The sequence below is a fragment of the Schistocerca nitens genome, chromosome 1 (assembly GCF_023898315.1).
Source record: "Schistocerca nitens isolate TAMUIC-IGC-003100 chromosome 1, iqSchNite1.1, whole genome shotgun sequence".
NCBI classification, from domain to species: Eukaryota; Metazoa; Arthropoda; class Insecta; order Orthoptera; family Acrididae; genus Schistocerca; species Schistocerca nitens.
In genome coordinates, this window is record NC_064614.1 from 1,059,182,130 (window position 1) to 1,059,199,003 (window position 16,874).

At 43.2% G+C, this 16,874-nt stretch overlaps 1 protein-coding gene across 1 annotated transcript in view; it reads right to left on the minus strand.

Moving 5' to 3' along the window:
* Window positions 1–3,562: 3,562 nt before the first annotated feature.
* LOC126197723 (inter-alpha-trypsin inhibitor heavy chain H4-like) overlaps window positions 3,563–16,874 on the minus strand; it is a 195,830-nt gene continuing 182,518 nt past the window's right edge. The window contains exons 12-13 of the mRNA XM_049934660.1: window positions 14,116–14,208; window positions 3,563–3,996 (exon numbers count right to left, since the gene is read on the minus strand). Of these exons, the coding sequence (XP_049790617.1) occupies window positions 3,953–3,996; window positions 14,116–14,208 (137 nt within the window). The 3' untranslated portion in view covers window positions 3,563–3,952. The remainder of the gene's footprint in view (window positions 3,997–14,115; window positions 14,209–16,874) is intronic.

Consider the following 16,874-nt stretch of genomic DNA (forward strand, 5'->3'; position numbering starts at 1 on the left):
GAAAATAATCCAAATAAAATTAAACCAAGCTATGGAAGTAAACAGAATTATTTGATAAAACCAATTGTTGAAGAACATTTTCCTAGTTTTTCAGAATCAAATCATGGTGACTCATTTGGTAAATGAGAATTAACTGTAAGTAAGAGTATCATAATGAAAGTGCACAAATACCTCAAATGTTTACTAATAAATCTAATGGTTGTACTATTAATGAGCCTAAAGGAACTCCTTATTTAATCACATTTTTGAATAATTTACATCACACATTTTAGAAAAGTGAAAAATGTGGAAAAGAACTAGTTAATACTTTAATTAATAAATTACCAGTTGAACTGCATCCTACAGGCTATCGGTTCTGTGGTCAGGGATCCAAGATAGAAGAAAGGTTAGCTAGAGGATATCAAGGAATTAATCCATTAAACCCTCGATTTTTTATTCCAAGTTTGTCACTGATTCACACTTTATTTCTTAGGCAAAGGTTTTCATTCTTTGGGTTTATGTGGAACCCATTTGTTTGATACTCAGATGGATGTTCTTCAGTGGTCGGACGCTGAGGGGAACCTTTTCGTGTATAAGACTTATCTCCTATAATCTGAAGGCAGCCTACAATTGAAGACAGCTCATAAATTGGTTCCGGAAATACACCAAAAGGCTTACTTGATCAAGACATAGCAGTTTGGCGTCTAGAGGAACCATCACTTGCAGAAGACTCAGAAGGTTTGAGAAGAGAAGAACCGATATTTGAAGAAGCCACAATATTGGTGTTCTTGTCCAAAGGAATATCAGTAGTAACCTCAGCCGCAGTAAAGTCTGAATCGGTAACCACGTTAGGGTCTGCAGGAAATATTCCGTACTTTGCGAAGCCATCGTCGTTGGAACGGCTGTGCGAATAAACGTTTCACCCAAGAGTGCCCTTGTTGGAACTATGTGACAGTTCTTCGATTATTGCGAAGAAGTTTTTCACAAGCTTGTGTATCTTAGAAGATTTTAACAGGAGACATGAATGCCATAGCCAAAGGTTGGTGCTTGTGGTTACAGTGTGGGTGAAATCACACAATAGTTGTATGATTTTCTCAGGATTTATCAATGAAACCTATGTTTTTAGTATAGGTGGAGTGACCATCTAAGATTAGTAGAACTGGATCTTGAGAAGTTGTTTTTCGATGTTTTAAGAATGTTGAAACCAATCCAACAAAGTTTACGCTCACTGAATTCACCCGCTGGGAGTGGGGGGGGGGGGGATGCAAAGTCGACAGCAGATCTCTACCAGCTGAAGTTGTGACTCCGACTTGTCTTCCATTGAAAGCGCCGGTCGGAGTGGCCGTGCGGTTCTAGGGGCTACAGTCTGGAACCGAGCAACCGCTACGGTCGCTGGTTCAAATCCTGCCTCGGGTATGGATGTGTGTGATGTCCTTAGGTTAGTTAGGTTTAATTAGTTCTAAGTTCTAGGCGACTGATGATCTCAGAAGTTAAGTCGCATAGTGCTCAGAGCCATTTGAACCATTTTTTTCCTTTGAGAGCAAACACTTTTCTGCTCTTGGACTGAACTGTCAGAAGATACGTTTCATCTACATTATGAATACGATAAGCGGGAGATGAAATCTTTTATCTTGCAATGTTTTAAGGATATAAAAAGAATTTATCGTTCACCTTGTTAAACGCTTGTGCTTTAGCCATAGAGTTAGATTCTGGCTTCCTAAGACTAATATTACGATGCCGTTCTCTAAAGCATGCCACCCAGTCTTTGCCTACCATTTCAGACTCTTTGTTGATACGATATGGGATTTGTTACGCTCTGCCAACCGGAATTGTAACAGCCGCAGGTCATTCATTGTAACTGCGTAAACTGCTTTTCCATTTCAAAAACGTAATTAAGGATTTCATGCTCTTGTGCTTCACTGAATACTTCTCGTAAGCTGCCCATCTCTACTTCTATTTAGAAATCTTCGTTTTATCGTTTTATGTGGAATATTGAATTTTTTTGGTGCTTGTTATCATTCTTTGCTACTTCAGTCGCCTTTTACATCGCAACAGGGTCGCATGTTCGTTGATCTGTTTTGTGAATGTATTTTCTTGGCTAAACTTTTGCAAACCCTTGAAGAAAAACAGAATAGTGGATATTAGTTCTCTGTATAAAACGATTTGTAATGTTTTAATTTCAATTGTTGTGCTGTGCATAAAATATGGAATTAGCTAGTTTTCATTGGGAAAAACAGACTGAAAATGAATTCTCAGGAATAGTGACGAGCCGTCGGGAAAAGCAGCCAAAAAAAGTGTCCTGTGATATCATAAAAATCTGTTTCTCTACACAAAAGTGAAGAAACTGAAGTAATGTGAGAGACTTACCTTACATTAAAAGATCAGGAAAGATAAACGTGTTCACAGAATGATAAGGAGCAAGCTTCCTTTGTCAGTGTCTTTGACAACTCTAATGGTGTCGATTACAGCTACTCTGGCCATTTCTATGTAGGTAGCAGCGCTGCTGAAGACGTCATATAAACAATGGCCACTTTTCCCAACCTGACCACTTTACCCTTCTTTCCCCCTACAAGTGCTGCACCTAAAACACCTATTTGGAACTATATACGAGTCCTTCTTCGACATTATCTAATCTTCAGAGACTCGATTTCTGAAAGGAAGTCTAAACTCAACAGTGATTTTTCATCTCTATATATATAAAATAACTATGTTTGTTGACTTCTCATTGTGTTTAGAAAGAGATTTTTTAAACTGTGAGGCTTTTTTCTGCACAGAAATAAATATTTCCTAAGAAGTAAATTTCAATTGTGTACTTACCTCATTACCACTGCGAGCACTTCAGGAGGAGAAATGCTGTTCCGCATCTTGATTTCTTTATGATGGAAATGAATTCGTAAAATTGACAGTAATTTCTTTCTGATATCCTGGATAAATTAACAAGCTTTGTATTGTCCTATCCGTAGCCTCTCATATAGTCTTACCGAAGGCACCAAATTTAAATCAGCCTTGCAAGTGAGGATGTACGCAACACTTTCTACGTCGGCGCTGGTTGTTTTTGTGAAAGCTATAGAGTTCAACGAGGCTGCTAACATCAGTATTACCAATACTACTGCTCTTCTGCACAGAACTGGACTGCAGTACTTTCGGCGCGCCTGCTATCTCGGTGGACGTGGCCGGCCGTTGTTCTACCGGCCTGCAGAAAAGCCGGTCCGCCTAAATTGTTGTTATGGACAAGGGCCCTAAGTTGTCAGGACGGATCGTGAGTCGTGCTTGGGTAGCTCAGTTGGTAAAGCGCTTACTGAGGGATCCAAACGCCCTGTTTGGTCCGGCACAGTTTTAACCTGACAGGAAGTTTTATATCAGCATTCTCCGCTGCAGAGTGAAAAAAATTCATTCTGTAAACATCCCCAGGCTGTGGTTTAGCCACTTCTCCGCAGTATCCTTTCTTCCAGGAGTGCTAGTACCACAAGTTTCGTGGGAGAACGTCCGCAATGTCTGAAAGGTAGGAGATGAGGTACTGGCGGAAGTAAAGCTGTGAGGTCTTGACTCGTCTTGGGTTGCTCAGTTGGTAGAACACGTCATCCCGAAACAGAAAGGATTTTATCTGTCAAAGAGTTCAACACAGAACTTTATTTACCATATAACTCCGTAACTGAAGAATTAGCAGTATCCAGAACATGTACTGAGACATACACCTTCCTCTGCGGTTTATGAAGAAAGACAGTCGGGTTTACTTTACACAATAAGAATATGTTTGATTATGAGCATGACTAATTGTATGTAACGTTAACTATAATGCTGATACTTTGTTGATTCATCAGTAAGCAGTGCGAACACACAGGCAGGCTGATGTACCACGGAAGACACTTGCTATACTGCACGTTGCAGCTCCTTGTTGCAAATTCCCATTGCAGTCAGTGCTGGTGTGTGGATGGTTACCTTCTTCGCCAGGGCGCTTACAAACTACATCATCTTAGTTAAACACGAGCACAATTAGGACTGCAACAACCATGGAAACTGGAAAGAAACAAGAAGTAAATTATTAACTGACATTTTTTCGGTTTCAGTGTATAATGCGGTTAGCTTCTACGCCATCTCATTTAATAACACCATACCACCTGCAAACATTTTATACCCTTTATAAGTACTTACCTATCTGCATAATGCATAAGGACCGGCGTATTTCCCTCAAAATTTGTAGTTTGTATTGTAGCAGTCTAAAGTATCAGTATCAAACTAAAGTATCAGTACCAAACCATCAGTTACAATTTTCTTCCTGTTCTGCAAAATAATTTTTTTCATTGACTAAACCATGGTTTTTCGGTAGACTTCTGTCTGACGTAAATTTGTTAGTGTGAAAAACAGTTATCATGTAATGTGACGACTTAAATGTGTTGTATTTTCATTCACCTCATCTCTCCAGTTCAGATATGCGACTAGTTGCCAAAAATACTCAGAATCATCTTATTAACTACTTCTGTGCATCCTGATTAGTCTTAATAATGAACATAAGCAACTACATGTCATGGTCTGAGAGGCCACCGAGTCTTGGTTCAGTGACTTAAATTTGCTTTTAATTAGATAGTTCTGTAAACATATTGTCTGCTGCACTAGCTATCCTAGTTGGAAAGTTTACACTTGCAATTAAAATGAATAATGATATTAGTGGCCGCAATAAAATCTTACTTGAAAAGTTTAAAAAATATGGTAAATTTATGACAACCACTATTTCTTTTTTTCTTTTTTTACTGTTGTGGGTAAATATAGATTTAAAATGGTTTGTGAACAGATTAAAATTTTCTGAAACTGCTTAGCGTAAAAGTTTTGAAATTCTACCTCCACACAAATGATTTCAGACGTTTCTCTCAGGAATACTGATTAATATTAATGTTCTTAATTGTGTGATATCTTCTGATGAATGTTGCAGCAACTTTTTTCTCCATGTTTGCTGTGCAGCAGTGAGATGCCAAATAAATCCTGCAACACTCAAAATACACTGCCGAATAAAATGCAACACCGCAAGCACTGTGTACAGTGTTAGTGGTTTGTTTATCACGGCGATTGACTATCAGATGACACTCAGGAGGCCTATTTGTGCACCGTTTTGGCTCTGGAGGTTGTAACTATGCTGGGTTTGGAAGTGAACTGTGGTTGCAACATTAATTATGGGATACAATCATGCCCCACCGACATGTACGCACTCCTGTTGAAAAGCTTTAGCCATTTGAATGGGGTCCCACTGTGGGAAGCTGGATGGACGAATCGACGGAATGCTGCATATGTTGGGCACAGTGTATCGGAGGAGTGTCGCTGCTTTCAGCAGTGGCTAGTGGAACATTCTCAGACCCGTAGACCGGGTTCTGGATGTCCGCATAGTACTGACGCACGTAAAGGTCGGTGCACTGTGCATAAAAAATCATCTAAAGGCGAAATCTGTGCACATGTTGCACCCGCTATTTCATTAGGTACCATTGGAAACCGTTTACTTCAAGCAGTGTTTGGATCATGTGTGCATCTGGTCAGGCTACCACTGACGCTACGACACTGCGCCTACTCTGGCGTCCGGAAAGAGTTGATTGCAGAATGGAACTGCGTTCTTTTGTCTTCAGTATTGAGCGTTGGTTGTGTCTGTGTGCGAGTAACGACCCTACACGTGTATGGAGCAAACCTGGTGAGCTGACCATTCCAGAGTGCAATCGTCCACAACACACAGGTCCTACCCCAGACTTCACTGTCGCGGGCCATCAGTTACAACGCACAGTCACATTTGGCACTTCTGCATGGTGAAATAAGTAGTGCCCCCTACAATGCAGTGGCTGTTATGACCGAGTTACTGCCATGTCTTGGACAGGAAGGTGATGTACTTTTCCAGCGGCATAATACATTTCCACTGTAATAACTGATTATTCCTTGCTACTGCAGTGTTAACTTGAAGCTGTGAGAAAGGAGGACAGGCGTTCCAAGGCGCGGAAGCAGAGACGATGCTGAAGGCAGACGAAACTAGGACAGATATTGTTAAGCGAAGTAAACCGTAAGGGGAGAGTTTTGCGAAATTGCAGACGCCCCCACAAGCGGTCCCAGAGTGTTAGTTACTCTTCAAGGAATTAACATGTAACTTCATATATTGTCTAGACGCTGTAGCAGGTTGCCACCATAGAACTTCGTAACCAACAGGCACGTACTAGTGTATAAAGCCAGCTTGATACCAGCCCTGAGAACAGCAACGTCAGTAGGCTCACAAGGGTTAGAAAGAGAGCGGAAACACCAAAAACTGTTGACCTAGCAGTCCCTACTACGGGGAGCCCGAGGAGCGGGGCTAAATGACGTATAACAATAATGTTGCAAGCCTTATTTGGCAGAGCAGTTACGTTTAGCTTTCAGGTGAACAATGTTGACACCAAATACGGACTTAGTGCAATTGCATTAACATCCCAGCCTTAGGAGCAGTAGAGGGGACATACGCCGGCCGCGGTGGTCACGCGGTTCTAGGCGCTCAGTCCGGAACCGCGCGACTGCTACGGTCGCAGGTTCGAATCCTGCCTCGGGCGTGGATGTGTGTGATGTCCTTAGGTTAGTTAGGTTTAAGTAGTTCTAAGTGCTAGGGGACTGATGAGCATAGCTGTTAAGTCCCATAGTGCTCAGAGCCATTTGAACCATTTAGAGGGGACATAACTAAACCGTGATTGACAGGCACCTGCAAGAGACCTACGGGACTGACTGGGTGGCTTTAAGTGGGAAAAACAGTGCCCCCACGCGTCTCTTTAAAACCCCTAGATTCCGCATTTGGGTGGAGTTCTCAGTCAGACGATCTGGGCGCTGAATCCGCGTCCGTCTACTCCAGTCTCGGTCCAGCTCCGCGTAAGTCTGCTCTCTCTCTCTCTCTCTCTCTTTGAGTGCCTCAGTGAACAGTGTCACATTCAGTATGTTTTGTTTTGCAAGTAAGTTGTTGCCTTAAGATGCTGCTAGTGTTTGCTACTGTGGTTAGCATCCACTCCTGGGACTTCTGCACTGGTTTCTGTTGTAACAGTGTTATTCATGCTTTTTCTAACGCTAGAACTAGCCTCCTGTGTATTAGTTAGTCCTGTCTGGAATAAACAACTATTTCAAAACCCTGTTCGTCCAACAGTCTCCACAACGAGTTCCCTACCGAGTTTCATCACCTGCATTTTTAGCAAATGCCTGTATCAGTGTTGGTTCAGATAGAAGAAAACAATCAAATGCCTTCACTGTGAATTGTCCTTCTGCCTTCTGCTCTGTACCGCTCGCGAGCGCAGACTGACCAGTAACCCCCTTTTTCCCTCTCCCACCTAAGTCAGGACATGACACCACATACGGATACTGTGGTGCAAAGTGCACTTCGTGGTGTACAACAACTGCTCTGGGCAGCAAGATCACCACACCTTCGCCAATTTAGCACGTATGGGACATATGAAGAAACTTACTCGTTTTTCAGAGCCTACATGAACCACTGCCGAATTGCAACAAAAGGCCCAAGATGTTTGGGCCAGCACGATGCAGTTCGGTACCTTTATGGTCGTTTGCTTGAGGGAATAGAGTCCTGCGTTATTGCTTGGCGGGGGGAGGAGGGGTACACTGCGTACTGATGCGACTGTTTGGACATGTTTAACTGTGAGATGTGTGCTTCCTTTGATCTGAATTCCTCAATGATAAACTTCGGATTTGTCTGAAAGGACAGACACCTCGCATTCATATAAATATTTTCATCCGTCCAGTAGATTGACACACACAGCCCATGATGTTTATTTTGAAGGAGACAAACTTAACCATAAGATTCATCCAAAATACCTTGAAATCGTGATACATACAATATTTTTGTTTTAAGGAGCACTTGATACGAACATCTACTGAGCTGGAAAGCAGAAACGACATTTTCCAGAAACTGCGTTGAACTACATGCGGATCGTCATCAGACACTCTTCGATTGTCAGAACACGGCTTAGTACACCCGACAGCTGGCTTAATAGTTCATATGTAAAAAAGGTAGACGTACGACTTAACGAAGGCACGCGTATCGTTAGTGTCTATGCGATGTACTCCCGCATACTCCCCTATCTTGAGCCACAGTCCACCTCCTGAACAGGAAAGCGATGCGAATACAACAAGACTGCTGATAACCTCGCCCCTCCTGTACTGAACGTTGTGTTCTCTGCGGAGCGAAAAAGATTAAGATCTAGACATCCATTTGTTATCATGGCCAGGACTCTTAGAGAAATTGAGTTCAGTACCACCGATGAATGAAAACGCTACTGGCAAAAAAACTGTACACCACAACGGCTGAAACTGCTGTAAATCTCGGAAAAACATCTGGATTTGACCAGCTTCGGGCAGTTTGTTCGACCATGAACCACGCTCGAACGGACCACGGAAGATGGGTAAACACTCTCCACAAGTGGGGTAAATCTTCACCACCATCTTGTGACTGTGGTGCAGAACTACGGTCAGTTGCTCCTGTTCTATCAACATGTACTGCAAGTGCCTACAAGGGCCAATCCGATGATTTCCTGACGACACGACTGGAGTGATAAATTACATAATAGACGTTGGTACTCGTCTATAGCTGTTTTCATGTGTGTTATGTTACGCTGGAAAGCTGTGTTCAAATGTTGGCATTCAAGTTTAGTAAACTTGTTAATGAATAGCTATTCTTGTCACTCAAAAACTCATAATGTATGCCATACGATAATTAGTAAATAAATGTTACTCAATGTATCCATGTGATCTTCAGTATTCTTCTGTTGCATCACAGTTCTAAAGCATCTGTTCTCTTCTTGCTTGTACTGATTATCAGCCACGTTTCGCTGCCGTACAAGGCTACACTTAAGACAATTCCTTTCAGGAAAGTTTTCCTAACTATTAAATTTACACTCAGTGTTAATAAAACTTTCATTTGAAGAAATGCTTTTCGGATGCTATTACCAACACTCATTTTATGCCCTCTTTACAACGGCCATCGTCAGTTACGTTGCTGCCTAAACAGCAAAACCCACCTACGAGTTTTAGTGTCTCATTTTTTAGGGTCAGCATACCCGTTTTCATTCGACTACATACCATTTCCCTTGTTTTACTTGCGTAGATCTGATAAATACCAACCATTACCTTCTCTCTGACAAAACTACAATGTCATCAGCAAACCTCGAAGTTTTTATTTCTTCTCATTCAACTTTAATTCCTTTTTCAAATTTCTGCCTGGTTACTTTTAATGCTTGCTTTACGTACATGTTGAGTACCGTGGGGTGCATAGTCAACTACAATGTCTCATTCGCTTCTCCACTGCTCCTTCCTTTCCTCACCCTTCAACTCTTATACTACAATCTGTTTTTAATAATACCTCTGTCCCTTTATCTTATCCCTGATTCTTTCATAATTTCAAAGAGCGTATTGAAAGTAAACCTTCACCAAATATGTTTTTTCTAAATCTCAAAATGGCATAAACGTGAGTCTGTCTGTCTTCAAACTATCTTCTGGGATAAGTCGTGGAGACGGTATTGATCTGGGATAAGTCGTGGAGTCGGTATTGATTCGCATGTTCCTACCTTTATCTGGAACAAAAACTTATTTTCTTCCAGGTCGACATATACCAGTGGTTTCATTCTACACCATATAAACTTGTAAAATAGATATACGGGAACAGAAACGCACGTACTTACACACTACACGCAGAGTAGCTCCAGATCGCATTAAAAGTGAAAAAGGTAGGTACAGATCGTGAATGATTATTGCTAACATGTCATCATGTAAAAAATGTAACTCATACAGACAAACACACGAATGAAAGAAAACAAACTAACACAGAATGACCGTAACACAAGAAAAGTACTAACACTGCAGTGCCTTGTAGGATGAGGGAGATTTCTGCCCATTATGAGAGCTACCAATTCTGTGATGGATGGCTTAATTACAACAACAGGTCGCAAACAGATGATGCTGGTATCCGTAACAACGACATCTGCTGTAGGATTGGCTGTGAAACCACCCAGCTTCCTTCCTTACTATCATGCCTACCATCTTATTTTCTACTTTCATTGAAGACTTTAGTTTATAAATTTCTACCTGCACAACTTTTTCGTTAAACTCAAAAACTAAAAATATTCCGCAGTACAGAAAACACTTCTCTGAGAGAGGCTGGCACAACTCCATGCTGTTGGACATGGTCAATGACGAACTGAGCGGCATGTATGGACTGGCTGGGAGGCCAACATAACCCATGGTATTGCTTAGACATTAGAAAAATAAATAAAAAAATAAATATCGGCAGCAGTGAGAAAAATTGACAGTCCGTACTTTGTAATTTACTAAAATAGATTCATCTGATATCACAAGACTATGTCTTCTATACTACTGGCCATTAAAATTGCTACACCAAGAAGAAATGCAGATGATTAAACGGGTACTCATTGGACAAATATATTATACTAGAACTGTCTTGTGATTACATTTTCACGCAATTTGGGTGCATAAATCCTGAGAAATCAGTACCCAGAACAACCACCTCTGGCCGTAATAACGGCCTTGATACGCCTGGGCATTGATTCAAACAGAGCTTGGATGGCGTGTACAGGTACAGCTGCCCATGCAGCTTCAACACGATACTACAGTTCATCAAGAGTAGTGACTTGCGTACTGTGACGAGCCAGTTGCTCGGCCACCATTGACCAGACGTTTTCAATTGGTGAGAGATCTGGCCAGGGCAGCAGTCGAACACTTTCTGTATCCAGAAAGGACCGTACAGGACCTGCAATATGCGGTCGTGCATTATCCTGCTGAAATGTAGGGTTTCGCAGGGATCGAATGAAGGGTAGAGCCACGGGTCGTAACACATCTGAAATATAGCGTCCACTGTTCAAAGTGCCGTCAATGCGAACAAGAGGTGACCGAGACGTGTAGCCAATGGCACCCCATACTATCACGCCGGCTGATACGCCAGTATGGCGATGACGAATACACGCCTCCAATGTGCGTTCACCGCGACGTCGCCAAACACGGATGCAACCATCATGATGCTGTAAACAGAACCTGGATTCATCCGAAAAAGTGACGTTTTGCCCTTCGTGCACCCAGGTTCGTCGTTGAGTACACTATCGCAGGCGCTCCTGTCTGTGATGCAGCGTCAAGGGTAACCGCAACCATGGTCACCGAGTTGATAGTCCATGCTGCGGCAAACGTCGTCGAACTGTTCGTGCAGATGGTTGTTGTCTTGCAAACGTCCCCATCTGTTAATTCAGTGATCGAGACGTGGCTGCACGATCCGTTACAGCCATGCAGATAAGATGTCATCTCGACTGCTAGTGATACGAGACCGTTGGGATCCAGCACGGAGTTCCGTATTACCTTCCTGAACCCACCGATTCCATATCCTGTTAACGGTCATTGGATCTCGACCAACGCGAGCAGCAATGTCGCGATACGATAAATTGCAATCGCGATAGGCTACAATCCGACAAACAACGTTTCACCAGGCAACGCCGGTCAACTGCTGTTTGTTTATGAGAAATCGGTTGGAAACTTTCCTCATGTCAGCACGTTGTAGGTGTCACCACCGGCGCCAACCCTGTGTGAATGCTCTGAAAAGCGTGTTGCGAAGATTTGAATCGCGCGCCAAAAACAAAACAACCAATCAGAGACTGTGCTCGACATCTATTGAGCAGCCCAGAGAGCATCACAGAGAGGCCCAGAGAGCATCCCAGAGTGCCCCCCAGAGAGCTAAAACACCAAGAAGAATCGCTTCTCGGCTTTTGGCAAGATCAATGTGTAGTATCTTTGGCCCTTAAAAGGGCCGTTTGTTGATAACTGCTTTCAATGATTATATAAAGTACAATCACCCACAATGTGACAATCTTCCAAAGAAGAAGGACCACTAGCATTCACCCATAAATGAACACTAGTATCAGAATTTATCTTCATACGTCTACGACAAGACAAAGACAAGCTCCCGTGTGGTAAAAGGTAGGAACCCTCACTAGCAATAATAATCTCGGAAACAGGTATAGTACGGTAAGCTAAGATTTCACGAGTTTCAAAAGATTCCAAACCGGCTCTTCCTGCATTGTTGCAAGCAACGAAAGCTACAGTTAACCATTCGTTACCAAAACTGGAGGAAGAAGAAACTTTCATTAAGAAAAAAATTAACCTCGCACCACAAAATAAAGTAGGCCCATTAATAAGAACAAATTGAGTAGTTTTAGCTACTCCTCTTGTTTCGTTCTTTTTACCTTTCGCAGAAGATGTCGAAGCACCAAGAGTGCCGTCCACATTGACAAGTGATTTGTAAACCAGCATTCGCCGGCGACGACGGTTTGGAATCTTTTGAAACTCGTGAAATCTTAGCTTACCGTACTATACCTGTTTCCGAGATTATTATTGCTAGTGAGGGTTCCTACCTTTTACCACACGGGAGTTTGTCTTTGTCTTGTCGTAGACGTATCAAGATAAATTCTGATTCTAGTGTTCATTTATGGGTGAAGGCTAGTGGTCCTCCTTCTTTGGAAGATTGTCGCATTGTGGGTGATTGTACTTTATATAATCATTGAAAGCAGTTATCAACAAACACGCGCCAAAAACAAAACAACCAATCAGAGACTGTGCTCGACATCTATTGAGCAGCCCAGAGAGCATCACAGAGAGGCACAGAGAGCATCCCAGAGTGCCCCAGAGAGCTAAAACACCAACCGGTTAAATTTGGCGTCTGTAGCACGTCATCTTCGTGGTGTAGCGATTTTAATGGCCAGTAGTGTAATGAATCGAGACACAAGCTTGGGGTGAATCATAACTTACGCACAGAACTACAAAGGTTTTGTTAAAAAAAAGAAGCAGTATACGGATATATCTATCATACATACTCTGTACAGTTAGGAGCAAAGGTTTCATTAACATTTCATAATTGTTCAATTTGCTCTGAACCAAATGCACGACAAACATAAACACAATAGCCAAACCCGTACCCCACTTTTGCAAGTGTGTCTGTATTAACTGCATCCAGAACTGCTCTTGCAATGCGTCGTCGAATTCACTTACCGAGAGATTCGGTGAGTTTTGTAATACAATAAAAAGTGTTCCCTCGTTCTATAGAGTCTGTAAGTTACAGTCTTTCGGAATAGGCAATCTGACCTGCACATTTCATTTCAGCTTTCCGGAGAAGCCTGGAAGGAGATAGCGTTACAAATCTTGAACTTAAACTGTAGGAAACCTCAAATTTTTCACTATCGAACAAAATCATACAAAAAAGGGAGCGCACTTATGAGATGCATCTACTTGCTCTGATTTCTCCCAGAACAAGAGGTAGTAACTTATTTTGTTTATCTGCTTCTGTCAGTGGCAAAGGTACCAGAACTAGAGAGAGTAACACAGTTTGTCTCGTTGCGTCAGTGGCATATGTTCCAGAGCAACAAAGAGTAACATTTTTTTTGTTTTTCTCCTTCCGTCGGCGACAAATGTAAAAGAACAAAAGGAAGTAAGAGGTATTGTTTTTCTCCTTCCGCCGGTGACAATTGTACCAGAGCAAGAGGGAGTAACATATTTTGTTTTTCTCCTTTCGTTAATGACAAATGTATCATAAAAAGAGGCAGTAATGTATTTCGGTTTTCTCCTTCCGTCGGTGACAAATGTAACAGTACACGAGGGAGTAGCATATTTTGTTTTTCTTCTTCCGGCTGTGACATATACTCAAGAACAAGAGGGAAAAAATATTTTTTTCTCCTACTATCATTGACAAGTGTACCAGAACAATAGAGAGTAACATACTTAGTTTCTCTCGTTCTGTCGGTGACAAATGAAAATTAGTCGGCAGCACAGATATTCGTAGTAGGTTCCTGCTCAAGCAACCGCCTAAACGACATCAAAATAAACATAAATAAAAAAATAATTAGACGACACTACAAGAATGAAAGTAAGCTGGTCTTCTAACCTCGCAGACGGGGAAGGTGCTGGCGAATGTAGCAAAACAATATGAACTTTACTTCCATTCCAATGTTGACAGAGCTCATTGATAAGAATAGAGATCAGAGAGCTGGGCATGCAGAAGCTTGAACCTCAGAACTTTTTATATTTGAGTAAATAGAAATCAGAGAGCTGGGCCTGGAGAAGCTTTAATCTGTGAGCTTATAATATTTGAGAACTCACCTGCTTGCAGCCACTTCGGCGCCGAGTGGAGTGGCACCGACGAATGGTCAAAGTTCAACGGCCCTGCCCACAGTGTCACCCGATCGTCGTCCGCTGCAAAATGAAGCCTTGTCTCGCAATGAAATCTCACAATGAAATTTGACACTGTCAAACCTGAGCAAGCCATCTACACTCCTGGAAATGGAAAAAAGAACACATTGACACCGGTGTGTCAGACCCACCATACTTGCTCCGGACACTGCGAGAGGGCTGTACCAGCAATGATCACACGCACGGCACAGCGGACACACCACGAACCGCGGTGTTGGCCGTCGAATGGCGCTAGCTGCGCAGCATTTGTGCACCGCCGCCGTCAGTGTCAGCCAGTTTGCCGTGGCATACGGAGCTCCATCGCAGTCTTTAACACTGGTAGCATGCCGCGACAGCGTGGACGTGAACCGTATGTGCAGTTGACGGACTTTGAGCGAGGGCGTATAGTGGTCATGCGGGAGGCCGGGTGGACGTACCGCCGAATTGCTCAACACGTGGGGCGTGAGGTCTCCACAGTACATCGATGTTGTCGCCAGTGGTCGGCGGAAGGTGCACGTGCCCGTCGACCTGGGACCGGACCGCAGCGACGCACGGATGCACGCCAAGACCGTAGGATCCTACGCAGTGCCGTAGGGGACCGCACCGCCACTTCCCAGCAAATTAGGGACACTGTTGCTCCTGGGGTATCGGCGAGGACCATTCGCAACCGTCTCCATGAAGCTGGGCTACGGTCCCGCACACCGTTAGGCCGTCTTCCGCTCACGCCCCAACATCGTGCAGCCCGCCTCCAGTGGTGTCGCGACAGGCGTGAATGGAGGGACGAATGGAGACGTGTCGTCTTCAGCGATGAGAGTCGCTTCTGCCTTGGTGCCAATGATGGTCGTATGCGTGTTTGGCGCCGTGCAGGTGAGCGCCACAATCAGGACTGCATACGACCGAGGCACACAGGGCCAACAACCGGCATCATGGTGTGGGGAGCGATCTCCTACACTGGCCGTACACCACTGGTGATCGTCGAGGGGACACTGAATAGTGCACGGTACATCCAAACCGTCATCGAACCCATCGTTCTACCATTCCTAGACCGGCAAGGGAACTTGCTGTTCCAACAGGACAATGCACGTCCGCATGTATCCCGTGCCACCCAACGTGCTCTAGAAGGTGTAAGTCAACTACCCTGGCCAGCAAGATCTCCGGATCTGTCCCCCATTGAGCATGTATGGGACTGGATGAAGCGTCGTCTCACGCGGTCTGCACGTCCAGCACGAACGCTGGTCCAACTGAGGCGCCAGGTGGAAATGGCATGGCAAGCCGTTCCACAGGACTACATCCAGCATCTCTACGATCGTCTCCATGGGAGAATAGCAGCCTGCATTGCTGCGAAAGGTGGATATACACTGTACTAGTGCCGACATTGTGCATGCTCTGTTGCCTGTGTCTATGTGCCTGTGGTTCTGTCAGTGTGATCATGTGATGTATCTGACCCCAGGAATGTGTCAATAAAGTTTCCCCTTCCTGGGACAATGAATTCACGGTGTTCTTATTTCAATTTCCAGGAGTGTATTTGAAATGCGCTCTTGTATTATTGCATTGGTTAATATATTACACTTTCCGAGTTTTGACTCTAATGAGTCATCACCAAAACTAGAATATAGAAAATGCAAAATCACCCTTGATATCTCTGTATCTCCATCTTTATACAGATGGTTGCTGGACCTCGGCGGTTCAGTAGAGAATTTTTAATCAAAACACCTTTCAGCCATCTAAACCTGCGGGTTGTTATTTTCCTTAGCAAACAGTTTCGGCGATATATTACGCCATTTTCAGACCCATTGACCGACCTGTGGAAAGGCTCCCATCTCTGGCACAGTCAAAATAGGGACCAGCATTCAGTGACTGGTATCCGTCGATTTCTACTCGACACAGGGATTACTTCAATTATCACAGTAGATGATCACTGAAGTCATAGCTGTATCAAGTAAAAATCTACAGATACCAGTCATTGCATGCTGGCCCCTGTTTTCACTGGACCAGAGATGGGACTCTTCCTACAACTCAGTCAGCGGACCTGAAGATGATGTAACACATCGCCGAAACTGGTTGCTCAACAAAATAACAATTTGGAAATTTAGACGCCAGAAGGGTGTTTTGACTTGACATTCTGTACACTTAATATACTGTAGTTGTAAAATGTTATGTAAATGAAACAGAGCTACATTAGTTTCTGAAGTTAGTTTCTCAAATGAGATTTTATTTTTGTACAGAAATTAAACAGTAGTATTATAGCAATAGCGCTTTTTTTCTTTCAGTTTTCTTCATTCGATTTTAATGATGCGGTCGCGCGGTTCCAGACTGTAGCGCCTAGAACCGCTCGGCCACCACGCCCGGTCAACATCTTATGTGTGTCACTTCCAATTTAAGTTGTTCGTTATTGTAATACCTAGGTTTTTAGTTGAATTTACGGCTTTTAGATTAGACTAATTTATCGTGTAACCGAAGTTTAACGAGTTCCTTTTAGCACTCATGTGGATAGCCTCACACTTTTCGTTATTTAGGGTCAACTGCCACTTTTCGCACCATTCAGATATCTTTTCTATATCGTTTTGCAGCTTGTTTTGATCTGCTGATGACTATTAGTCGATAAACGACAGCGTCATCTGCAAACAACCTAAGACGGCTGCTCAGATTATCTCCAAAATCGTTTATATAGATAAGGAACAGCAAAGGTC